This window comes from Plectrocnemia conspersa, unplaced genomic scaffold (assembly GCF_051122295.1).
Source record: "Plectrocnemia conspersa isolate PC_06_02 unplaced genomic scaffold, ASM5112229v1 ptg000003l, whole genome shotgun sequence".
Lineage (NCBI taxonomy): Eukaryota > Metazoa > Arthropoda > Insecta > Trichoptera > Polycentropodidae > Plectrocnemia > Plectrocnemia conspersa.
Window position 1 is genome coordinate 20,453,131 of NW_028277167.1, and position 27,502 is coordinate 20,480,632.

Sequence of the window (27,502 nt, forward strand, 5' to 3'; positions counted from 1 at the left end):
CGAAAAACCGATAACTTTGTTGTTATATCCATTTACGATCGGAGGTCAGAATGAAATTTTTGGACTTGAGTTACAAGAAAACTTAAATATTGAGCTTGTTTAAGTAAATAAGTATACAAAACAAAAATATTATTTTAACGAAAACAAATCATAATAAAATCTAATTAAATCATCTTATTGTTGTATGTCGAAAATATAAGGATTAATTTAAAATACAACAATCATGACCTGTCTAAGATTTAGAGGGTTTGAATGGTCTATGATAAACTTATTGACATGACATTAAATAATTTCTATCCTCAAAAATAGTATTACTGCTGTTACTTAACATCGGGCATGCATGTGTTAAAACATGTATAATTACTTGTTAGCATGATTTGATAAATATCGGTCTAAGGGTCGTAATAACGGCAAATCTTTTACTATACGCTTAGTCAATTTTATGTTTAGAGTCTATCGAATACCCAAGTTAGCATTTATCATATTTATCGTTTTTTTTTCTAATAAAAGTATTGTGTACTGTATACTTTTTATTATTTATTTTTCCTATATTTATTTATTCTATTACTGAATTTGTTAAAAGATTATATTTTTCTTTTTAAATTGTATTTTTTTTATTATATTGTATAATAATAACATAATTGTAAACATAAAAATAGTAATTAACCTTCAACATGTATTACATATCAAAGTAAAAAAAATAGTTTTTACAATCCATTCGCGCACACCGTATCGTAAGCTTTTTCTACATCAAGCATCGAAAGACCCGTACTTTTATTTTTATTGGAATTGGCGGAAATGTGTTCTGTAAGTCTATTGAGTTAGTGAGTGGTTGAGTGCTTTTCGTGAAAATCAAATTGTTCGTTTAATATTTCACCTACAAGAGATTCTATTAAGCGAGTATTTATTATTTTTAAATATTTATTATATGAAGTGTCGGTAGTAAACTAATAGGTTGATAATTAGTTGAATGGATTTTTAGTTTATCTTATAGTTCGGGAGCCGGGGAAAACTACCCAAAAATAGGTCAAAATAAAAAAAATAGAGGCCGCGTCCACAAAGGGTGTTCCGATCTTGATGACAGCTGAAGATCTGATAGGCTCGAAGGTTTGATTGGCTTGAGACGTTGTAATCAGATTAAAAAGCTGGTGCGGATGCTCTGGAGCTGTTGGAGCTTGATTTGACTGGCAGGCCGAGAAACTCTTGCGGACCACAAAGGATTTTCCATTGCTGACAGTTGTTGGTCGCTAGATTATTTTAGGCCAACGGGCGACTATCGGTGGTTGTCGGCGTCGGCGTCGGCGTGTTTTGTTGATTGTGAGGGCGAGGAGCGTAAGCGGTAGTGTCACCATGGCGTTAGCAATACGAGCCCTATCCTGGCGATATCAGAAGGTTGGTTATAATTTTTGCACCGTCCTGGTCTTGAATGGCGTGGCTCGAATTCGATTTATATGTCTAGATCACGTCGGTAGGTCACCATTTTTCCGCCCGCCCTCTAGCGAAAGCCAATAATGCGTAAGGCGTGTATGCTAGTTCGACTTGACTACTGATTAATGACATCTATTTATTTAAATCGCTCCATATTTATACTAAATATTTAATCGATATACATGTATTAATGACAACATTATTGTTATGCGAATTCAATAAAAATAATATGTAGTTAAAATGTAGATGCTGAAGTATCGAGTTGAATTATTTTCGGTTGTGATTTGTCATAATGTGTTCTTTTAATGATCGAACATCGATTATCCGCTAATGTGTCTCGTGCTGCGAATCTTTGGCATTTTTCCTTGTGCGTATCGTTCGTCATTCCGTCTGCATCACATATTTAATATTGCTGGTTCGAGAATGTTGAGGATCTTGTCGGCTAATTGCATCGATTCTTGGACACACCAACAAAATGTTTTACGCATTAATAGTGAAACGGTCCTATGGCTACTCTGGCGATCGTTAACGAGGTGTAAAAGAGCAATAGTTTTTTGCGCAGGGTACGACGCATTGCCTTTCGCTCATCTTTTACAGATAAAAAGTATTTATTAAATTAATAATATATATGTATTATTATATTTAATATATATTGAATTTTAATATTTTTAAAGATGATGCCTAATAATTGTATTACATTTTTAATTTATTGGATTATTCTCTCTAAGAAATCAGTAGTATTAAAACTTTTAGTAATAATTTTAAAGATACCTACATTTATTTACTATTCATTGAAACATTACTTAGCTTTGATATAGAAACATTTATAATATTTTCTTAAAATATAAGCTTTAAAAATTTCATATACGCAAAAAATAAAAAAATGGTTAATTATATAATTTCGATAAAAAGGGAACGTATTTTATAATAAGTTTTTATATGAAAAGAAATATTAAAAGAGGTCTGAAGAATTATTTATTGATTATTTTGACTATAGCCAATATATACTACAGTCTAAAATAAAATATATTATACTTAATAAAATAAACTTTATACCATAAAAATATTATTGCATAATTTTATAAGCTACTGGTTCATGGATTATATGCACATGGAAGGGGAGGGGGGAATTAGTAATCTAGATGTGTAATAAATTACAATTTAAGAGTAACACATCTAAAAAATCAGCGCAGCGCAGCGCTAGTTTTAGGAACGTATTAAAAATCGATTTAGTGATTATTGCGCAAAGAAAAATTGCGCACACAAAAATTTCGCACAGTAATATAATAATATTAAAATTTATTATCAATGTATTATTTTATACTTTAATAGAATATACATATAAAAAAATAATAATTTAAATTTAATATATACCACACTAAAGGCAGATTGCTATGAATTGCTTAATAGCATATATAAATTGCTCAAATATAAAAAAATAAATACACATTTTCTAGTAGCACCAAAAATGTTCGTTTTTTTTATATGTGAATAAGTATAATATAATGTAACATAAATTATTGCTAATAAATTTAATATTATTATATTATAATACGGAATTTTTATGTGCATTTTTTCTTGTGTATTTAAGTTGTGAAATTTTCCTGCTCATAATATTTATTTTGCGCAATACTACGGTCACCTAAGAATCACATCTTAAAATGAATTATCCCACAAAGCTAAAATGATTTAATTGATCCCTATTACATGACAATCTTGTCAGGGATACTAAGTCCATGAACTTTAACGTCACAACTCGTATACAAACTCGCCTCAAGCCGCAGTCGTCGTAATGGAATATATATTTATTTTTAAAGCGTTTGGATGAAAGCCACGACGTATTTACCGATACATAAAAATTACGATCGCTAACGTAAATCACCTTTCCGTGCTTATTATTACGCGCCCGCAATATAATCGGCGCGTGTTCAATTCGCCATGTTGCGAATTGTCAAAACACGGCGATTTATAAGCACTGAGAACACTGTAAGTGGTCTGTCAACGGTCGTCTTCCGTTATTTTTCTTCTTATTACACTATTTATTCTTCAAGTTTATAATACTGTTTTAGCCGCGCGAATAAATCATCATTATACTTCATAGCTTGTTACCATGTAACAAAGGAAAATGTGCGGAAAAGTCGAGAGCGCGTGACGCAAAACAACGTGGGAAAAAATGGTTCGAGTCTTTGATATTGGTATTTGTTAAAATATCAGATGGCGTTGGTATTTCATTTAAAATTACACTATTTTTGTGATTTAATAATAAATAAATACAGCCATATTTATTGATTTTATACTTCCGGAAAAGCAAGTGAAAACCAAATTAGCATGAAACGAAACATGGCTTTTGAACACCTGTTTTTCGCAACAAAAGTCGTTATAGAATAATAGTTACACAATAAAATTATATCGTATATAAAGCACATTTATTACTGTTGTATATTAGTTGAAACAACATATAAAAAAATATTTTGACTAGCATTGTATTTACTTTAAATTTTCACACTATCTAATCTTAATAATTACCGTTTTAAAAAAATGTGCCTACCTAGCTTTTAGTTTTTTTTTTACAAAAGAAGGACCAGAAAGCTTTTCAGCGATGTGCTACCGCATTTAAAGGTTCTCATAAGTCAATCCTCGAGTGCTTTTGCGTATAAAATAAATCGCAAAGATGCTAAATTAAGAAAATCATGATTTATATATTTCATGAAAATAGAAATAGTGAATACTATAAAAGTCACCCCCTCAGGTGTCCTGCACCGCCATAGCACTCCGGAAACTGCATTACCAGAGAGCCAGCGCCTTGTCAAAAGCCAAAAACTGAGCTAGTCTACCAATATTACACTTGCTAATAAATTTGACTATACAAATATTATTAAAAAATTAAAATGGCACAATCCCTAATATTTTCAACGCCTCATATGACGTTATAATTCTAATTAAAAAGCAGAAAAATTGGCGTCGTTTCTTGTATTGTCGTAGAGATAATTAGCGCCGGTAATGTTCGTAAGAGTAATAGTGCGAAGCGGATGTTAAAACGAAACCAGAAAATCACATTAAACGTCCGAAAATACGTCGACTTGAGCTAAATTTAGTTTCGGGCACTCTGCGGTGTCGGACGAAGAGAGGATCAGAACTGTAATGCCAAATATAATACATTGTTACGGTAAAAATTAAATTTTTACGTTCGTGGGTTTGAAATATTGCGAATACAGGTCAAAATCAACACGAATTATATTCTTGTCAGGGAAAAAATGTATGATAAGACCTAAACTATTTACCTTATTAACAAAGGCATATTCAACCCATACTTGACACTGAAGATTTAAATACAAATATTAAATCATTGTAATAACTTTTCCAAATGAGTTTAAAATTAAAAATTTGCCTATTATTGGGTATAGTGAAATATCAAACAATTCAGAACCTAAAATAATTTAAACATCTTCAGAATGAGCACCAAATAAGATAATATATAGTCTTTAGAGATAAAGAAAGAAAGAAAAATGTTTTTGAATAACGAAATGTTTTTAAAATAAATTTTAAAACATATAAAGTTTTGTAAAAGTTATCCCCCTGATTTGTGTTTCTGCATAAATCGCATTATTTTTTTGTTAAAAATTTAAATTATACGAATACAACCATATAAATTTTAAGACAGTCTTGAGCAGCTAAATTAACAAATACATTTAGAGCAGGTAGTACGAAAAGAGACATAGATTTCTGATTTATATTCTGAAAACAATGTTTGACAATATAAGTTTTATAACCACTCTAAAATTTACGATAAGCAAACATTTCGTTTCAACTTTTTTTAACATTTTATATCCAAAAATAAATAAAGAATGCAAGGAGCAATGACTTGAAAATAATTCCACTATTTTTTGTCTTTAGCAAGGATTCCTTCGCAAACTAAATTAAGTAAGAGTCAATGTTTTTATATAATATTGACCAAAATTTCTGAATATTTACCAAATATAATTCCTGATTCTGATTGCGAAGGAAAGGTTAAATATATTATTCCTTTAATATAAAGATTTATTGATAATCTAATATTATTATCTATTTCAAGTAATCGAAATTTATTGTTAATATTTATTAAAAATGGATCAAATTTTTTTTAAAACATTATATTAATAATATCTATATCATAGATATCTTATTATTTTTATTGTAATTGAAGAAACATTAGTTTCATCAATTAAATAAAAAGAATTTAATAAGAAAAATACAGTAAAAATACGGTAACAATTTAAAAAGCAGGAAAAACAAATATCATTAGAAAAGTTCATAGTGAGTCTCAAGTACAATTACCTGATGTTTTATAAACGCAATTTTTAAACTATATTATTTTAAAGGTAAGGTAAGCAATAACATTAAAATAAAGATTGTTGTTCTGTTTATTAGGTTTTTTTTAAGCTATAATTTTTTAGATATGATTTAATGCATTTATATTGTGTCGGGTACATACCAATTAACAATTAGAAAAATTAACTCATGCTATGAAATCATAAAAATACCAGTTTGGCTTGTGATAAAGCGTTTCAACCGTCTAGAAAATGGTTAAGTTAATATTAATGGGACACCACCCTGAGAAACTCATTAACAGCTTGAATCACAAGGTCATAAATCAAAAATAATTGAAATATTTATCGCTTTGAGAACAGATAACGCGTTCCTTCGGGTTTGCTCTCAAAATTTCCGTTTTCTACCTGCTCTAGCCGTCAATTAAAATTTATTTAAAAAACCTCGTCACTCTTTTGTAATTAGTCATGCCACAAAAAAGTGGTGGAAAAGTAAATCTCTTATAAATTGGATCAAGCAATCAAAAATCACTTCCCATCTCACTCTATTAGACTTTCTCAGAGACACTTCTACTTAAATTGAACTCACTTTAGAGCTCAAGGCATTAGGTCTCCAACCTGGACTTTAACCAAAAGCAGGCTGACCCAAGTTTTCAGATCTAATAAAAATAAAGTACTTATAAATTTTGAACATATGCTTTTTTAATTACTAAGTACTTACAACACTGCTTTATTGTGGTGGCATGTCGTCATACATATTGTATAACTTTGAAAACGCTTCACGATTATCGCACAATCTTGATCCATTTTCCGATATATTAAACAAACATTAGCCGCGAGCGAGGTCGCTAATCCTAACTCTAATCTATTCTGGAACTATTAATCCGGCGTGAAACAATAGTAAAATGTCTAAATTTGAATTTGTAGTAACATTGAATTTTTTACGAGGAAAGCTTTTGGGGAGGATGCTGGCCTTGGCACGTCGGAATTTCTACTTCAGTCTCAAGTGTGTCCGATAATTTTTGCCGATGGATATTTTTTTCCTCTCTCAAATCACAAATCAAGGCCAATTTTAAAAATCTCAATGCTGTGAAAATAGCGTTTGCATACGACAGACGCAATGTCTGAAGCGTTTTATATGTTTGCGGTTTTATTATATCCAGATACTGCCAATGGCCAGATTTATGCACGGCAGGCAGCATAAAAATAATCAAATCAAAATATAAAATATAAATAAACCAAAATATGGAAGTTTATGATGAAATAACACACAATTATTTATTTGTTACGGTAAAGTGTTATGGTAAAAGAAGTGTATTTATACACATGGTGTACGTTCAGAAATCTCAAGATTATAAGTACTTTATTTAGGGTTGCTGTAGGTCTGTGATTTATTATATTTATTTATTTAAAATAAAATTATCGCGAACTAACAAGTTTTATACAAGGATAAAATAAAAAAAATATTCATATCAAATGACACAAACTAGACCAGCTTAATGCATACTATACTAAATAAGTATATGTGCTTTTATCCTAAAATAAGCATCAATCGAGAACTATGTATTGGGCTAATTTTCATTTAAATTTATTATGTACTAGTGTTTCTTTTTGTGAAAAACGCAATGTGATAATTTCTCATAATATTTTTTAACAAAAATTATATGAGAATTCTCGAGAAATTCTCATAATTTTTATGTTAAAAATTAAATTTATATTATTATTTAAATGATTTATTAACGCTTTAATTATGAAAACAATTAGTTAAAAAGGAATAAATTAATATATAACTTTTTATATGAATCAGATACTGAAGAAATGATAATAAATATAGTAGTATATATGTATATATATCATAATATAGAACAATATTATTATTTGTGAATATTTAAAATAATTTTACCGAAATTTCTAAAAAATATTCTTTTTTTCATGAAACAATGAGATTCATTTATTATTATTTGCTACTTTATCTATATTATTGAAATAGTGTAAAATTTATTTTGTATTTTTAAATTAAATGCATAAAAGTATCAGCAATTTTAATTTTATTAAACTACAATAAATAATTATATTGTAATTTACTAATACAAAATAAAACTAGTATATGAATAATAAGTATATTAAATACCATCTTTTGGTATTTATTTGAAGCTTTGGAATAATTAAATAAAATACTAAATAAATACGTGACTTAATAATCTGTCAATAAATAATTTATATATTATTATTTATTATTAATTTTTATTATTAATAAATTTAATAGAAGATCAATAAAAAAATATTTGGCCATCTTTCGCCAAATAGCGTAGGTAACATTTTATAAATTTACGTATGAAAATTTCCGCTAGATGGCGATGTACATTTTGTCTAACAATTTTCTATTTTCCATAGTAGTTTTCATTCAGAAAAACAAATATTTTATTGTTTTGACTTTAAATTAAATTAATAATAAAAAATAGCAAGCAATTGAAATCGATGTATCCATGTGCTGAAATCAATCAACGAAAATCGATGACGTCAATGAAGTTATTAGCTTACTATATTTTGGCATCATACACAATGCCATAACATTAGTATTTATGCCAATGAATAAAGTGCACGACAAAACCTAAACCACATCGTTTACACACGATAGGCGCCTAACAACGCTTCTCAATCTTTTCCCATCAGTTATTTTTGTTTAACCACGTGGTGCCAATCGATTACCAAATGGCCCCGAAACATTCACTTGCCAAAAGTTATAAAACAAAAATAGTTAAGATATTTTAAAAAAGAAAAAAGTCGTGCATAAAAAAAACATTATTCGCAGAAGCAAAATAAAAATAAATTTACGATTGAGATAATAAAGGCGTTAAACGCAAGAGAGTGAAATATTATAAAATAATACATTTATCAATGATTTTCTAGTTTGTCATAAAATTTTATATAGTAGGAAATTGCGATAATGCTAATACTTTTAGTTCTTATCGAGTGAAGATAAATAAAAGTTTGAGAATTTAAATTTAATTCGATTTGTAAAGTAAGTTTAACATTGAAATTAAATACACGAATTGCTTTTCTTTTATAATATTCATTACTTAAAATTTTAATATCATAATTTAATCTGCATTATTGGCCATATTTTTTGAATAAAATTATATTTTTATTTATAGTGATAAAAAAATATATTTAATTCTAGCATGATCTGTGGTTTACCTTTATATAAAAATATAAGCATGTCGCAAGACAGGTGATATATTTTAGAATCTGACGGCTAATTCGGACATTAAAAAATCACTATCGAATTGGGTCATTTAAAAATTGGCAACAAGACTGTTGTTTCTTTACGAAAAAATAGTGCTCCCATACGAATATGTTTTATACAAAAATTTGTAAAATCATAAATACATTTATTACATTTCCGAGAAAGTCAACTTATACTAATATTTTAAGAAAGCATGATATAGTAATAAAATAAAATAATTTGGTGGGAATTAGTCGATGAACCTTGAAATATGTATATATTATAATAAATAATACTTACTAGTTACATGCGACAGTAGAGAATTCTGCACTTGGATTCCCATTAGTGCCGCTGCAAAGTCCTGAAGGGACACCGAAGGACTTGGAACATTTTCTGACACCATGAATATCGAACTTGGATCTATTCACTACTTCAAAAATTTAAAAATAGGCACTGAATTTTATGGTATCAAGCAAACGGATAAGTTTGCGTCTTTTCATTTTTTTCACGTCATGTTATCATTGATCCCATATCACACAATAAAATAACACTGTTACTATCTTCAATATCACAAATTGTTAAGAGATGTCCAATCTGAAACAAAAAAGAAAAGCTTAATTAAATTAACTGTAAAACATTCACATTTCTCGGAATTTTCACTAGACGAAATTTTAGGATTTCCTCGTGGTATAAATATTATCTTAATCGTTGACCGGCGGGAATTTTTTCCGAGAAAATGTGCAGAGGACCAGATGTGATCTAATGACGTCTTTCACCACACTCCGCCTTGATCGTCAAAAAATTATCTGCGACCCATTTCTGGTTAACCGAAAAGGAAATTTCACAACCAAAAATAAATCACGTTTCAATAACATAACACCACGTTACATTGCCAATCCTTGGAATCGGCAATGTATCAAAATAAGGTCATTTATTTAAAAAAATCAGAATGACAGTTTAATGTAATGTAAACGATCCAAAGTGCCTCTCATCCATGGATCGTTTAAATAAAATGATGATGAAGCTAAACTAGAGTAATGAAATGGCGTAGATATAAAGAGTTTGAAAACATTCTCGGAAATGCTTTATAATAGGAATGAATAGTCTTTTAAATACGTACGACGATGGATATATGCACAGACAGAAAAGATGAGATCACAAGTTGAATTTACTTATTTTTGAGGAAATGTCATATTTAGATTAATTGGAATAAATGAAAGCACATATTAAACAGTTGAATGAAATTTTAAAATGTGTAAAAATACATGGTCGGTTTGTTTGATAAATTAAGTGTAATAAAGCGATTTTCATATTAAAATCGCAATTATGTATTTTTACGTCATATAATGTTATATAAAATATATACGAATATTGATAAAAAATCACAAATTTTTATTTTTATCAAATAGGATTTATTTATTTTCCAATAGCGTTTATTTCTATTCGCAAAATATTTGTGGAATATATTTAAATCTGCGGGATCAGGAAAAAAGCGCAAGAAATCATATCTGGGGAATACGATGGATGATGCATTAGCACGATGTAGTTTTTGACCTAAAATTAACTAATTAGTAGTAAGATGCTAGTCACTGTGTTATCATTATGCAAAATGAGTTGTTTGCCCATTATCTTGATTGTCTTTCGCAAATGAAAGAGAACTGCAAGCCAATTCAATCTGGTGGTCTAGTTGACTATAGTTTTTGAATAGTTAATAGCAAGTTGATATGATATCTTCTCCGGTTTGGGTTCTAGAACGTTTTAGAGAATCACGATCGCGTCCTCTTTTGACGGCCTAGGACGTCCGCACTTGCCGACTCGCCTATGGCTGTGGCCATCCGGCTCCTTAATACGCTGGCATTGCACATTAATCTGTTTAATGTCAGCTACGAGGAGCTGGTCCGGTTCGTATAATTAATTTTGATATTTTATGATTTTTTTGTTTGTTTCTTAATATGTATTATTTTATTTATTGTATTGAAATAATACAATTATTGTTTTCGTAATGCAACTTGTTAGGTTACGGTGATCTTAATTTAATTTAAATAAATAAATAAATATTGCCATTAATAAATAATAATAATTATTGGGTGTACACAAATATCACGCTAAAATAAAAATAAAATCATATTTTTACTATAAAATTCTGAATCTAAAATCTGAAGTCAAAATCGTGAGCATAGTATAAAATTCTAAATATAATTTTTACACCTGCTTAGGAAAGAAAATCATGAAAAAATTACAATATTGCGAGTTTAACGGAACACGAATGATGAGACCTATTGTTCTGCAACTCACATATACAATTAGACCCAGATCATATTGGAAAATCTAAAGATAAATCTAAAGTGGTATACTCGGTCGACAAGAGAATATCTTCTCGTCGACCGAATTCAACCAGCTGATCCGGTCTCCACAAAGAAAACTTTATGAGGTCGAAGTAATCTCTACGACCCCTTGATTTGGCTGCAACTCTAATGCTCATTTGAATAGACATTCGATCGAGCTTGATGTGATTTTTTCGTCTTGGCAATTGGCCTTTGTTTTATTTTATTGTTATAACCATATACTCAAGATTTATAGCTTGTTATGATTCGTTTAATTGCTCTGCAAATTCTTTACGATGCTGTTTTTGTTGAGAATTTGACAATTTTAGAGTAAATTTGGGTGCTACTTGTTTCATGCCTTAAGTGTTAAACAAAATTGTTTTACATAAGCTTTGCGATCTACTTAGCAGTATCCCTAATATTGATTTAAGGATTATTTAGCGCAACGATCTCAATTTTTTAGGCTCGTTTTGATGGACAACGATATTTTCGAGGTCTGAGAAAAAGACAGCATATGTAAGGCAATAAGAACTATCGATTGGAGCAATAAACCTATTTTTGAAAAAAGTGGACAAATCTAGTTTTTAAAAGGAAGTCTTTATTTGTTTTGACAAAGTATTCTCGTTATATATCTTTTCAAACATATGTATCATTTACCTGCATTTTATTCAATTTGTAACACAAAATTTATGCAAATTTTACGTTCCGTCATTTAAAAATAAAGAATCGTTAAACATGATAGATAAAATGCGCCGTCAATACTTTGCTATCAAACACAAACACGCATTCAATATGACTAATAATTGACACAGCAGACATTTTTTTTCGTATCCAATTCATTTGTTAAAAAAACAATAGTAACAATAATAAACATAGATTATGATAATTTTATATTTTTTTATTAAATGTTTTTCATATGTATGTATATTGTATTTAGATGATTATAGTACATACTACTATATGTACTCTTCGTTAATTTTTTAACAGACGCTACCCTAATACATATATTACAGTAAATGTGTATTTTTCAGTGAAGTTAGATAGTTGTAATGTAGCAAACTGAGATAGTTGTAATGTAGCAAACAATTGATTTATAATTTAACTATCAATATCAATTAAATCATATTTATTCAATACGTGGAACATTCTTAGGTGATGTGACCTATAAATATATTAATATAAATATAATTTCACTAACCGTATTTCAATGAAAGTTCTAAGACTAAATATTGTTTTTGAACTTTCGTAATTTAGCAAATGCGCAGTAAAAAAAATGGATTTAAAAAACCGATATTATTAATTTTATTTAAAATATATATATAGGTAACCCATGGAAACTAAATAAATTGGTAAAAAAATCTGTATAAAAAATATGTAGATTATGTTGATCATGTGAGAAGAAACTTTCAAGTAAAGTCTGAAGTATTCGATTTAAAACTTTCCGATTGAAATATTTCCGTCTAGTCAAAATTATACGTGTTCAAAGATGAAAGTAAAAGATCATATGAAATTTCAAAATTACATCCGAATTATGCATTATCTTACTTTTAATGGTAGATTAAAGGCATTTCAACAATTTCTAAAATAAAAAAAAATATCTTATTAGAATATCTAACGATAGTTTTATCAAGGGAGTGCATAAAATAATTATATATAATATAGATTCTTGTCTTTAAGATTAATTCTTACAGTAAATAGCACATTTTTTTAAATTAATTCTCTATAATAATTAAAACACACGAACCTTAAAGAGCCAAATATTAAATACTATGACTTTCGTTGAATAAAAAATAGTTCTAACACAGAGTCACACGAAAACTAGTGAATTCATTTTGACAAAAATATCAACTTAAAATATTTTGCTGCATTATTGAATCACGATTATTTTAAAGCATGCATTATCACAATATAATGTGCACAATAAACAATGCTTCTTTGTCCCATTTTAAGCTTTTCATTTACACATAAGATGAATGACTGGACGCTTTCCAGGAGTTTTAACGGCGCGTTTAACCGATACGCTTTAACTGACATGTATAATGAGAAAAATATGATATAACTTAATGTTTCTTTTTATTGGTTAGAAATGGCGATTGTGTACGTTAACAAGTGTCGTTTCCTTCTCGACCCGAGAGCCAATATCCGTTCTATTTTGGTGATGCCATCTATAGATTTATTCGTCGGCGCGTGGCTAAACATAGTGGACAAGGACAGCCTGGCGTTGGCAACTTCCGACCCTCGAATCCCGTGATGATACTGCACACATGTGCTCTTTGACTGGCTGGCAATGGCCGAGAACTGACCGAAAACATTGCATCAAAAAGCACGTGGCCTGACGCCATTGACGTAACAATAGTATCTCACAACTGGAGGAAATTATAAAGAGATTATTTTTGATGGAAGCAATTCATTTTTTAGTTTTAACACTTTTCTGCATGCAGTGTGTGTTTAAAATGGCCGTGTTCATTTATTATCAGATAAAATTTATTTATTCTGTGAGAAAAAATAAACTATTGCAATGGAAATATGAACATGTGACACGATTTCTTTTTTCTGCGTGAAAAAATAAGTGACGCTAAAAACTCTGGAAAACACAGTCTCGAATCAATACCAAAAATATTAAGATGGTGGTGAATATTATTAGTAACACTGTAGGACCGTCAACAAAATCATACTTCATAAAAGTGTCCTTCAAAATACATTTTTATTAATATACTATACGTTAAATATGTGCGCAATAGCGTGGATTAATAAATAGATTTAGATTAGATATTATTTATATTGACAAAATTAAAGTATATATTGCAGAATATAGTGTTTAAAAAAACTATGAATTAAAAAGGTCCTAGAGGTTTTATATACATGGAGTTTTGTCTTAGTCTACAGCTTTAAAACCTAGGCACAAAACATAGCTTATTTAAGTTAGCCTATTTTTATAAATTTGATAGTTTGAACTTTTGGTTCTGAAATGCCATCTATCTAATTTTTTTGCACATCTAATTGAGCATATCGATTAGCCCCGTTTATTTAATTTTAACTGAAAATTAATGTTAATCATTGATTCGGCAATACGAACCAAAAAGTAATCGAAACAATTGACTAAGGGAGGAGATAGGTCACTTAAGAATTTCAAAGTTATTCTATCGGTTTCTGTTTTTTTTTTGAAGCTTAGGAAATTTTATAGTTACTTCGTAAATTAGTTCTAAAAGAAAAAATAATCAACATTGATAATGTGTCCTTTTGAACATCAAGAAACAAACAAATCATGATACTCATTCGTTAGAAGAAACTAACACCAAAATTTATTTTCTTAGCTTCAAATTAATTTTTTTTTATTCTCAATTGCTCACAACATTGACTTTTTATTCTCAATTGCTTACAACATTGCTTATGACAAATAAGGACTTAATAGACGAAATATGAATATATTCAAGAGCTTTGCAAATCATAACCATTTTTGGATAATATATATTAAACATAAAGAAGCACTTATTACAAAAGTAAAAAAATATATCCTTCGCCTTTATTATTCATATAGTTCCTATTTTTTTATTGCATTTATATTTCGGCTTCTTTTAAAGTTTATACTATAGTATTTAAGACTCACAAATAATTGACGAATAACAACTTTTACTGCGATAAAAATGGCTTTTGAGACCAAAGGGGTATGACTTTGTAGCCAAAATAGATGCCGGAAAATCTGGTAATAGTTTAATTTAAAAATATACATAATATAGCACATATATAGGGAAATTTATTAGACGCTGCTATCAGGCCGTAGATTTTAAATGGCATGTCTTGAAAATCGGAGAGTCTTAGATTGCGTGTCGAATTGTATTATTGTCGGCTTTGATTTCGGTAAAGCGGCTGGGATTGTCGTTTTGTGTTTTAGCGATGCTCTACACAATCTGCTAATGTCTCTTGTGTCAATGCAGTCTCTTGCGGTCTTTTATAATGCTGGTTCGAGACAACTTTAGTAAATTACAAATGAGGATGTTTGCGAACCAATTGCATCGCTTCTTGGACACGCCCACAAAATGTGTTATCCTGGTTTAAAAGTTAGGGGTGTTTATTTTGTTAAGACAAATATAATTTGTCGCGACAATATAGTAAACTGCAGGCGTCTCTAAAATGAGTTCGCTATGGATTCTAGACGTCGAGCTGGACCAATGAATGTGAAGAGAGATACGGCGGCTTCTGAAATTGAGTCTGCCTCCTCTTATTTGCAGTCCAAATTTGAGGGTTCTTGAAGATCTGATGCCTTTAATTTCAATGTGGATGTTAGTAGTGTCAGAGAATTTCTTCGAGTCGAGGTCCTTAGACAGAGTGTCTGAGGGGAAGTGATTCATGGTTGCCCACGTTCCAGTATTTATGTCCATTGTACGTCTCTTTTTTGGTGGAACGACCAATTACAGAAGGTGCCGAGTTTTTAATACGAATTGCCGTTGTCAGCTAAGGCATATCAGAAACGGTCGTTTTCATGATAAACCCGAATGTACTAATTATCTCTTCTCAAGACTGCAAATATATTAACCCTTGTTAGTTTATGCCACGTACTTTGTGATTTAATCCATTAAAAAGTTTCCAAATGTGTCCTACTTTAACTAAGAAACATATTCTTTCTTAAGCGGTTAAAAATGCTATATTAATAATCGAATTGAACTTTTTATGAATAATATTATAAGTTATTCCTTTTGAGAAATGATTCAGTGGATAAATCTGACAGTGTTAACGCATTAAAAAACGGTCCAGATGATCACTCCAGCGATCGGTAACCAAAAGGTAGAAGAACAATAGTATTATGCGCAAAGTAAAGTGCATTGTCTAGCTAGGGTCTTTTCCTAAAAAAATAATAGTTTTAAGGTGATTTATGGATATGCTATATTATGAGGTTCGTGCAATTTTTTAAATTAATAACTTAATTATTTAGTCACGATATTCCTCTTCTATTATTTGTTTTTTTATTTCTATAATTAATATTAATATATTTGTGACATATTAGCATTTAAAAACAGCTTTATTTAAATTACTATTATATAATTAGGTTACATCAATTTTTACAATATCAGAAGCATATTTTTTTGGGGGTAGTTTCAAGAATTTAAATCTTCCACCACTTTAGTTTGTTATTGAAATATCTTCAAAAAAGATAAATATATAATTCGAAAGCAATTAATGAAGAGCAATAAATGTGCAGAATTTTTCTTGAAATGTGTCAACGTGTTTTCTAAAATTTACGTCGTAAGTATGAAGAGTGCCAGCGACTGAACGGTTGATACTTTTAACAAATATGTTTTCTGCCTAAATTACTATTTACGTTTTCTTATTTTATGAATTCTAATAATATTTTTGTTATTTTATAAACGTAAATACTATACTAGATAGATATATTGAACACATAATAATATAGTAAAACATTATAATTAATCTAGATTAATAACTACGCTTACGAAATTGCATTTTCGCCATAGTATAAAACACAGAAAGCTTGCCAGAAATTCACATTTTAGGCACTCCAATTAAGCGAGAAATATAGTCATTTTCGTCAAATACAACTCCGGCATTATAAAGTGTGTTTGGAAAATTGATCAAAAATACAAATATAATACAGAGCCGCACCAAAATATCAAAGCTTGTACCGGTGAAATATCAAGGGCGAACTTTGCACGTGTATTCTAATTAAATCGTAATTTGTAACAAAGTTGTGTAATATGAAAATCGTTTATAGTCTAGTGACATTTAGCGCTTGACATTTGTTCCGCGGTTGTTTCTACTATATGCATTTAGAACGATGATATTTTCCGAACTGAAATAGATAATGACCTAAATCATAACATATAATAGATATTAATATATTATATCACGCAGATACTTAAATATAAATTATTTCAAGTTGAGAATTGAACTATTTTATATATATATAATACTTCTTCAAACGTTTGATATGTACTTAAAAAATAATATATTAATTATAATAAATAATGGATATATAAAATCTGAATTTCTGATAAGAACTATTAAATCACCATACCTGCGATATTGTGATTTAAGTTATTATTACCCTTAATTTATCTCTTTAATTTTATAAATCGTTCATTCATTACTATTAAGATAAATATTTTTTTATTCAAAATATGTTTATAAATAAACAACGATTTTATATTTACCCCTTTCTAGATCTATTCATTTTTATTTTATCTCTAAAATCTTCACCATCGCGATATTTATTGTCAGATATTTTGACATGATTATCATTATTGTCAGAGTTAATTATACATAGATTTTGTATATTATCAGAGGTTAATCCAATGATTTAAACATATATCGTTGCTACAATATTTGTTTTAATACGATGTGTTTCCGATAGCATCACTTTCTTGAATGAAAGCAGACAGTTAATGCATGATTTATAATAAAAATATTACGTAATAATTATGTAAGCAATTTTTAATTTAATATAATACCTTGCAGTATTTTCTTGATCATAAAACTTTGCGACATAATCCACAACGTGGATTAATACTTTTATAATTGTTTTAATGGATGTTTTGGCTCTTAAGTACTGTGTAGCTTAAAATTAAATTTATTGTGGCATGTTTTAACATCTGTCAATGAACTTTAATTTTTATATTTTATTTACCTATTGATACATATATTGATTGATCTAAGTCCAAGTTTGTATGAATGCGCTTAGAAAACGAAGGTGGTCTATTTGCAGAGTAAAATATCCGGTAATTGTACACCGCGAATCTTTAGCGATGAAATGGAAAGTTTTACACCGTAAAATTTTCATGGATCAGGCTTGTGTTCCCGGAAATAAAAATATAAAAATGACGTTCTGCGTTACTCCGTCATTTCTATAATTAACCCTTTGCTACCGTCACTGGTTGGCGATTGTACTATGTGATTTTTGCCACGTCACTTTTGGCATCGCTTCGTGCCACTCTGACAGTGTAGATTTACTCTAGAATTGGACGGTGACGAATTAAGTGTGGTTTGTAAAGTTGTAATGGAGCTTGGACGAAATGCACAAATCAACGCTATGAGTTAAAATTAAATCCGATCTATTTACATTCAAAAGCATGTATATATTGTAATAAAACAATAAAAATAAACATGTTTATAGATGGACAAACATATCTTATTTAAGCAGTATAATAAATATTTGTACAAATAAATAAAATAAATAAAGGCATAATTCTTGAATGTGTATTTTATTATTTTATCGCCTTATCCGTTATGGTACATTGACAATCATTATGGATACATTTATGTATATAGCTTATCGCTCTCCTAAACGAGAAGATAGTGCTCTTTCTGAATTTTTTAGTCGAGATGTGATTTTTCCGAGTTCTTTCTAGTTTATAAAATGTATTTTTTTTAAATGCATCTTTGTTTATCAAAAGTTTTTAGACTTTTGTTCGCCTTATCTGTGAGTTTTAATAAAAACAATCAACTTAATACACCTCATCATTCTTATTCTTAAAATCAAATTTAAGTTGTAATTAAAAACCCTCTTCATTCAGATGCATATTATCCTGCCAAAAAGAACTTCATTGCTCAATCAATAATTATACTTTAGAATATATAAATTTACGCATGTCTTATAAAACCTATTATTTGGTGTATATTTTACTGTATTGTCATTGATCTTTCTGGCATTTTTATCAACTTTATTGGACTAACATTTATCTTATTGCTTAATAAAAAAGTATCACGGTCTTATTAATCAATTTTTAATACCTTTCACCAATGTTAAAAAAGCTGATATAATTTTATTGGATCAACTTTGAAAAAAAATTTAGTACTAAATAAAATTTAATTTTCAAATACGTTTCATGCAAGTACTTAATTACAACTTTTATGTCAAAGGGTTTAACGATTTTGGATCGGCATACAAATCAAAAATAGCATTTGCAGTATATCTTTTAAAAAAACGTTATCTTATACAACTGCAAACTTCAAATTAAGCTAAAGGAATAATTTTAATCATAGTTAATTCATATGTAAAAAATTGTACAAATATAATTAGAACCATGAAAGGACCCACTAAATATTACGAAAATGCTTTGAATAAATAATGTAAATGTTGCATTTTTAATTTATATAACACTAGTGTTTCTCGACAGGAATGCTGAATCCAAAATTCTAATTTTACGAGAAATTTGCTGCTTTTTCAAAAAAATTCATAGAACCTTTTTTGTTAGAAATTAAATTTGTACGAATATTTTTAAATGTTTTACAACCGCTGATTTTTTTATTCTGTTCAAGATGTTTAAAAATATGCATGCTTTTTTGAAAGCTTTTAATAGAGGTTGGAAGTATTTGAATGACAATTTTTTATCAATTCTAATCAGCTTTATCATTAGAACTACATATAAAAACATGGGAATCGTCAGATTGAAACTATGAATGAAGGCTTTCCACAAAGGTACACTATAAAATTTGCATGTCAGAATTTATTAAAATTTCTCGAAACTTATTGTAAAAATCGAGACATAAAAGAAAATTAAATTTATGCTATGATAAAGCGATACCGTTTCATAATTTAACATAGAAACTTCTAAAATATTACAAAAATAACTAAGTCGCAAATGAATATAAAAACTCGAAAAATGTTTCGATTCTCTGAACCAAAGCAAGAATTTGTGTCATTCGACTTAATTACAACGAACAGTCCAGCGAGACGAATCGCAACAAATGTCATGTTATTTTCCACCACCCTGTATGCAAATACTCATAGGTTAATTGTGGCATCACACTTTTCCATCTCATATTAAAAAAAAAAAAAAACACAAATATTTGGCAAATGTTGACAGTATAATAATGGCCGTCGAGATGTTTTCATTAAGCTTTTCCGACTGAGTTTGTTTACATTTCTTAACATATACTAGCGGTTAACGCTGGATTAAATAACTTTTTAATAACTGTATGTTTTTTTAACGACTCGAGAAAACCGAATTCTCAGGACTTCGACAAAAATACACGCAGCGGGATGAAAACAATGATATGTCGAAGATTTTCCGCGTACTGGCACAACTGGCTATTTATAATTGTTTATATTTAGTTTGCAAAATTGTTGAAGAAACTACATACATACGTATATATGCTAATTATTTTAAATTAAATATATTGTTATCAATGCGGTAAATAAAAATGCATAATTATCTTTAATATTTATCCGTAAGATCATAAACAACTTGTGTTAATAAATACCATTAATCATTTTACAGAGACGATAGAAATAAATAACAATAACACCATAGTTCATGTGAGATTTCATCATTGATACCTGAATATTGTATGATTTTAATTATTCTTATTCTAAATATAGTAATAACATATCAGATGTATCAGAATATATCTCTTAAATATCAGATACTTCTAAAAAAGCGACTCAACCCAATTGTCACTAAAAGCTCCATTATTCATTAAAAAATAAAATGAACGTGAATTGTATAATTTTTCTATAAAAAAACAGGAGCTTTTTTCTTCCTGAAAAACAATCTACACTTGAGGATAGCAAAATATATATTTTGTGTAAAAGTAGTTGTATTAATATGAGTAGAACTATTTGGTAATTTGATTTCCAATGTCCATAGATTTGTTATCGTTTGCATTCGTAGAAATATGCGGCATGTGTATTGTCGGTGATTCGTTTATAAAAATATAGGTCACTCAAGAAGCTGATCATTTTACTAATTAATTCATAAACAATCAGGTAATAAAATAATTAAAAATTAAATTCAGTCTACTGGCGGCGTGCCAAGTCGAAGGACCTGTCAATTGTAAGTATTATAGATAATATGTAGAATTGATTATATTATAACTTGCACAAAGTGTGATCATGGGCTTATTTATTATATTAACAATGGGCTTATTTATTTATTATATTATCATTAAAAATAGTTCCTATAGAATATAATACATGTGTGTCAGCTCTAATTTGCGAAACTTTTGTGAAATGCACAGTTTGGTAGTCTTCAATTTATTCATCGATTTTGTCTATATATTCTGTATGATTCTGAAACGATTTTCATTATTCTTATTTTAAATAAAGCATATGTATCAGAATATATATCCAAAATATCAGATATTTCTAAAAAAGCGACTCAATAAAATAAAACAACCCTTGTCACTAAAAGTAACTCTGAAAAATAGAAAAGCTCTATTATTCAATCAGACAATAAAATGTACGTAAATGGTATACTTTTTTTCTGTAAGAAGAACTTAAGATTTTTTCTTCCTGAAAAACACTTCAGGTTAGCAAAATATATTTTTGTGAAAAAGTAGCTATTAACCGTTACATAAAAACACTTATAGTTATTAGTAGAATTATTTGTTAAATTTGATTGTCCATAGATTTGTTAACGTCAGCATTCGTAGAAATATGCGCATATGCATTTTCTGTAATTCATTTATAAAAATATAGGTCACTCTATCATTTAGCTAATTTAATTTATAAGCAATCAAAGTGTAGGTGAAATAATAATTAAAAATTAAATTCAGTCTACTGGCAGCGTGCCAAGTCGCAGGACCTGTCAATTGTAAGTATTATAGATAATGTGTAGAATTGATTGTATTATAACATGTACAAAGTGTGATAATGAGATTATTTATTTTATTATCAAAAACTCATAAAAACTAGTTCCCATAGGATATAAAACACGTATGTCAGCGTTTCTTCTTATTCGCAAAACTTTTATGAAATGCACAGTTTGATTTAGTATTTAGTTCACTCATAGATTTTGCCTATATTAAATATTCTATATGCTTGTTTGCCAAACCAAGGATGGTTTGCCCATAGTCCTGATCATTTTCTTCAGATTGCCTTTCGCAAGGGTAGAACTAATACTCGATTTTAAAATCCATTTTTTGGTCTTGCAATTGGGACTATTCGACACCTATTATGTCGCATTGAAGCAATTCTGGATCATCAGAGCAACTAACTACTTATTCCTTTACTATGCTATCTTTGTGGAAATTTTAAATGAGTAATAATGATGAGCTCAGCTGAAATCGAATAGCGCATATTTTTTTTTAAATTATCACAGCTCATATATCAAAGCATCAAAGCTCATTTTGCGATAAGTTTATGAATATGCATTTATAATTTTTATCTATTATGTGTTTTTATCAGATGAGCGGACGTTCAGAGCAAATGAACTCTCAAATTACAGGTGACTCAATTTATTATCATACTAAAATATGTATGTTGTAGATATAAGTTTCTCGTATAATATTAATGATTTTATTTTCAATTTAATTTAAAGCGCCGGATAATCTCCAAGATCTCAAAAAATATGAGAATCAGCGGATTGATCCGAAAAATGCAAAAGTGTTTGAAGATCAACAGACGGAAATTCTGACGAGTAAGTTTTTACGCTTCGAATAAATATGCTTAAAATCTACTATAGATATATTTGATAACAATCACTTCAAAAGCTCGTATTAAAAAAAATCTGATAATTGATCCATTTAATTAAAACAAATAATTTGTTTCAGGTGCTATTGACCAAGGGAATCAAAAAGCAAGTACTGAAGGTTTTAGAAGCAAGCACTCGAAATCACATAAAAAGAAATCTAAACGCAAAACCTCGACGATGAGTAAGTTTTAATTATGAAATAAAATAAAAATGTCAATATTATTTAATTTTAAAAAGTTATTGATAAATAAATCAAGTGTTTATAAGCACGCAATAAAATAAATATATTACTGTTTCAGAAGTTAACGATGAGCAAGCTAAAGCTATCGATAAGCAATCCGATACCGACATTTTGGTAGTCGATCCTTTCGAACTCGACCTTGAAGAGTTTGAAGACAAACCATCTAAATCAACAGATGAAGGGTCATCTACAATTAAAATCCCGCTGAAAGGTATGTTTTTATGCTTTAAAGATAAGCTTAAACAAAAATATAGTCATCTGAAGAAGATACATCATTAATTAAATATTAAAAATATTATACTACAATGTATCAAAATCACCTCTTCCTAAACATAAAACGACAACAATATTTTTCGTTTCATTACTGTAAATTAAATATATTTTTTTTATCTCCTTATGAAGAAAATAATCATTTCGTTAATTAAGGATGTGAAAATCAAACGAGTTGTATTGAAAAGTTTTAAGACAAACCATCTAAATCAATATATGAAGAGACATCTACAATTGAAATTTCATTGATAAGCAAATTTTTGTGCACTAAATATTTTTTTTTAATAAAAGAAATTAATTAATTTGTTTTAGATATTTACGATGAGCTACCTGAAGATGATACACCATTGATTAAATATCAGAAATCTGGTATCGCAACATCTGAAGACGATCCCCTTAAGCAAACATATAAAGGAAAATCTAAACGTAAAACTACAAAAATATTTTTGATACACCTACATGTTACAAATATTTATTACAGTAAATAAAATAATTTGTTTTAGTTGTTGATATGTTATTAGCTCCTGAAGAAGAAGGACATTATTTCGTTGGGGTTAAAAATCAAGCATCTGGTATTGGAGCGTTTAAAGATAAACCCTCCAAATCAACATACGAAGGTACGCCTACACTTAAAACCACGTTGATAAATAAATTTTTGTGCATTAATTATTAAATAAAATAAACTTTTAAAATACTTTTCCTAGTTATTGTCGAGGAGTTTTCTGGAAATGATACACCTCTGATCAATTATAAGCAATCAACGCCTGAAGAAGATCCCCGCAAACAATCACGTAAATTGAAATCTAACGGTAAGACTTTAATTACAAATAAATACGGTTTAATATAATATTTCGCTTTAAATGTTAAAGATAATTATTTCGTAGAGAAAAAGAAACAAAAACACAAGCATTCCAAAAAAGAACGAAGGAGAAAACCTACTCCAAAGACAAGTAAGTGTTTTGAACTATTTGAAAAAATGATTGAATGAGATTAATATTTTTTCTTAGCTGATGATGAAGAAGAGTTTGATAATTTGCTTGAGGAGTCAGCAAATACGGAGCCCGGAACGAGTGCAAGTAAGTATATGTGTATAAGAACATATCTTAGCATTCATGATATAAAATAATGTTTCATAATGCATATGTAATATATTTTTATAGAACCAAAATATCGGGCTACTGTTACTGCATCCAATAAAGTGGCTATATGTAAAGGTAAATAAATAAATAAATACAATACTATGATACATCTATAACAAATACTTTTTGCAAATAATATTTTAGTATATATAAGATTTTCATTGCCAGTATATGATGTAATGATTTAATTTCATAGTAAAGCAATATAAATATGCGGTTATAAATAAATTTTCCTTTTGACTAATATATTCTTCAACCGCGTAAATTACGGCAATCCTTCAGATCAGTAAAGACAATTTGTTTCTCGCGTGAAACATCCGAGACGTTTGAGAAATACCAATCTGATTTATGCGCCGTTTTAGTGGCGAATTTTGAAAAATTTCACGGCAATTTGGGACGACGAAAAAAGCGAATTTAGTCCAGGCGATATGTGTAAAATGTTAGAATTTTTCAAAAGAGACACACGATGAATAGTCGCAAACTAATAAATATACTAAAATTGACAGACGTATGATTGACGATCGGCAGATGCCTCAATAAAAATAAATTGACAAAAAAAGTTACATATTATGGTATAAATTATTTTTAACATCTTACATAATATATTTATTTTAATTTTCATTAATAATACAAAATATGAAAATTAAATTTATTACTAAAATTGTTAAATCTAAAATCATTTACATTGAAGATTTTTAAATATTTAGATAATGTGTTTTTGATATGAAGCTCTCGATTAAAATTATTATATTTTTAAGGAGAACATTTATTTGTTGGTAAAAATAAATAACCATTTTTGGTTTATTAATTTCACCAAAAATTATATGTTTATTATATAATATACATTACATATGTATGTCACTTAAAAACCAAAAATATGTTACTTAAAAAAAATATTCGGCAAATTAAATCAGGTTATAGTTTTAGATATAGTTTAACTAATTTGCTCTCTTTTGTATTTGATAAAATATTAACAAAAATTTATTTATGTTTAGAAGATGCATTTGATAAATGTGAACATATTGTTCTTGCTCGTGAATGGGAAGTTGCAAACAAAAATGATTTCTTCAATCTGATGCCAAGTAAGTTACAACACCATAAATTTAATTTTAAAAATTTAACTTTACATATAACTTATTTTTTTAGCCAAAGAAAATCCACGTCCACCAATACCGAAAATGATAATACGCAAAAAGTGGACTGTCGTTGAGCAAAAGAAATTTTAAAAATATACTATGTATACATAAATTTGATATGACTGTAATTGTATGTCTTATTGTCAGTCATTGTATATGTCCTGTTATTGGTAATTGTATGTGTTATATTATTTAACTTTTCAACGACCTGAAAGCTCACATCTCTAAAATAGCAATCATAAAAAGGGGCAAAAATAATTTAATAACACCATTATCATAATTTTTTTTTAAAAAAAAACATTTTTTTACCCAAACTATCTAAAAAGAAATTCTAAAAAATTTATAAGTTGCTATTATTTTTAATTTTAATAAATAAAAATAAATAACTTTCCTGAAAAGTTAATCATTATAGAATTTTTTACAATTACCAATTAAGGCCATTGAAATATGTATTTCTTTATAAACATATTTTGATAATTTTTTATGCCAATATAGAGCATTATTATTTTACATTACTTACTAAATATGTTTAATCTTTTCTTCTTTATTTGTTTTTTCAGTTTTTTTTATATCTAAACGATGTTATGTAACTGATCGTATAATATTATAATAATAATAAATTTTATTATATTTTTATATTTTGGTTTTATTATTTAGTATCCACCTCCAAGTATCGCAATTTATTGATCCGCAAAAGAGCATTATCGTTGATCTTATTTTCAAATGTCCAAATCGTTACTCTTTGATCAGAACGATCTACGTTTTGCATATGACATGTTTAGCAATGTGTTTAAAATTTGACCCAATTTCTTTTTTAGAATTGGCAAATATTATTAGATTATTTTTTCGGTAATTATTTTGTATTATCTGTGGATGAATGAGGGATGATATTTAAGCATCATAAGAGAAAGTGCACAAAAATACGACATTTAATTGGCACTGGTCTTAATAAATTAAATATAATTATATACATTTATTTTGGTTAAAATTGACAATGAGAGAAGCGTTGATATCTCAAGTCAATTTCTACTACAATTAGTCACTGTCTTAGAGACTTATTAATTGGCGAAAATTGCAGCATGTAGAAGTGTAAAGATAATCGCTAGAAATAAACGGAATCATTAAAAAAAACTGATGTCTAAGTATTTTTATCCAACTGCGTTCCATAATAGTGCTGTTGTTTTGACAACTCATATGCCAACTGAGTAAAATCATCTGGCTTAATCTCTATAATCGAGAAATTCATCGATATTTGATTGAACGGTTTTAAAAACATTTGTTGTGGGAATTATTTGAATTACACATTCCAAAAAATATATCGAAGACGACATAATAAAAGTTGTAAAGGCAGTCTGTGAAAAAGTCTTTGATAATATTAGAGTCATTTGCGGAGACTTTGTAATTGGGAAGTCACTAAAAAAATTTTTAAACGCGTTAATATTACAAAGATTTTTTTTTCTAAAATGCAAATTTTGTTAACTTCTGCCTTGAAAATAAGTAATGTGAAGACATCGCTAGTTTTTCATTTCTGTTTTTAGTTAGACAGACGAGCTTTGCAAATTATAAAATGAATTCAGCAAAAACGATTTCAATGTTATGTAATTATTACTTTCACTACTATTTTAAACAGTTTACTACAATATTTACATGTGTTTAGAATCATTGTCTCAGATATTCCTGTGTTAGTTACATAATAAATCAATACACACTGACTTCAGGCATTTATCTCTTCAAATAACTACATTTAATTAATTGAATCGTAATTAGAACAAATTGGCGACATAACAATTTAAAATTATAAAATTGTCCATGATCTGAGTAAACCAGCTATGAAATAAACGATCTAAAAGTCAATGATAATACATGTTATACGATCTGATTATTTTCATTAACTAGGTCATATATTATGTAAAACATTGCTAATCTAATCAGGAATGTAGCATGTTTTACGTAAAACTTGTGAATATATACGAATATTTCCTCCTCGGTGGGATAATAATCCACAGAT

At 28.4% G+C, this 27,502-nt stretch overlaps 2 protein-coding genes across 4 annotated transcripts in view; one reads left to right on the forward strand and one right to left on the reverse strand.

Annotated features, from left to right (window-relative positions):
- RhoGAP102A (Rho GTPase activating protein at 102A) overlaps positions 1–27,502 on the reverse strand; it is an 84,486-nt gene that overhangs the window by 41,470 nt on the left and 15,514 nt on the right. For all 3 annotated transcript variants that reach the window (XM_088182526.1, XM_088182525.1, XM_088182527.1), the window contains exon 3: positions 9,259–9,552. In XM_088182526.1, the coding sequence (XP_088038652.1) occupies positions 9,259–9,361 (103 nt within the window). In that variant the 5' untranslated portion in view covers positions 9,362–9,552. The remainder of the gene's footprint in view (positions 1–9,258; positions 9,553–27,502) is intronic.
- Positions 1,243–25,722, forward strand: LOC148236895 (uncharacterized). Its single transcript, XM_088182528.1, has 13 exons — positions 1,243–1,392; positions 22,423–22,462; positions 22,556–22,654; positions 22,788–22,889; positions 23,008–23,160; positions 23,532–23,645; positions 23,723–23,836; positions 23,924–24,010; positions 24,104–24,169; positions 24,227–24,295; positions 24,380–24,433; positions 25,354–25,440; positions 25,505–25,722. Exons 1-13 carry the CDS (start codon positions 1,351–1,353, stop codon positions 25,582–25,584), a joined length of 1,107 nt encoding a protein of 368 aa, XP_088038654.1. The 5' UTR covers positions 1,243–1,350; the 3' UTR covers positions 25,585–25,722.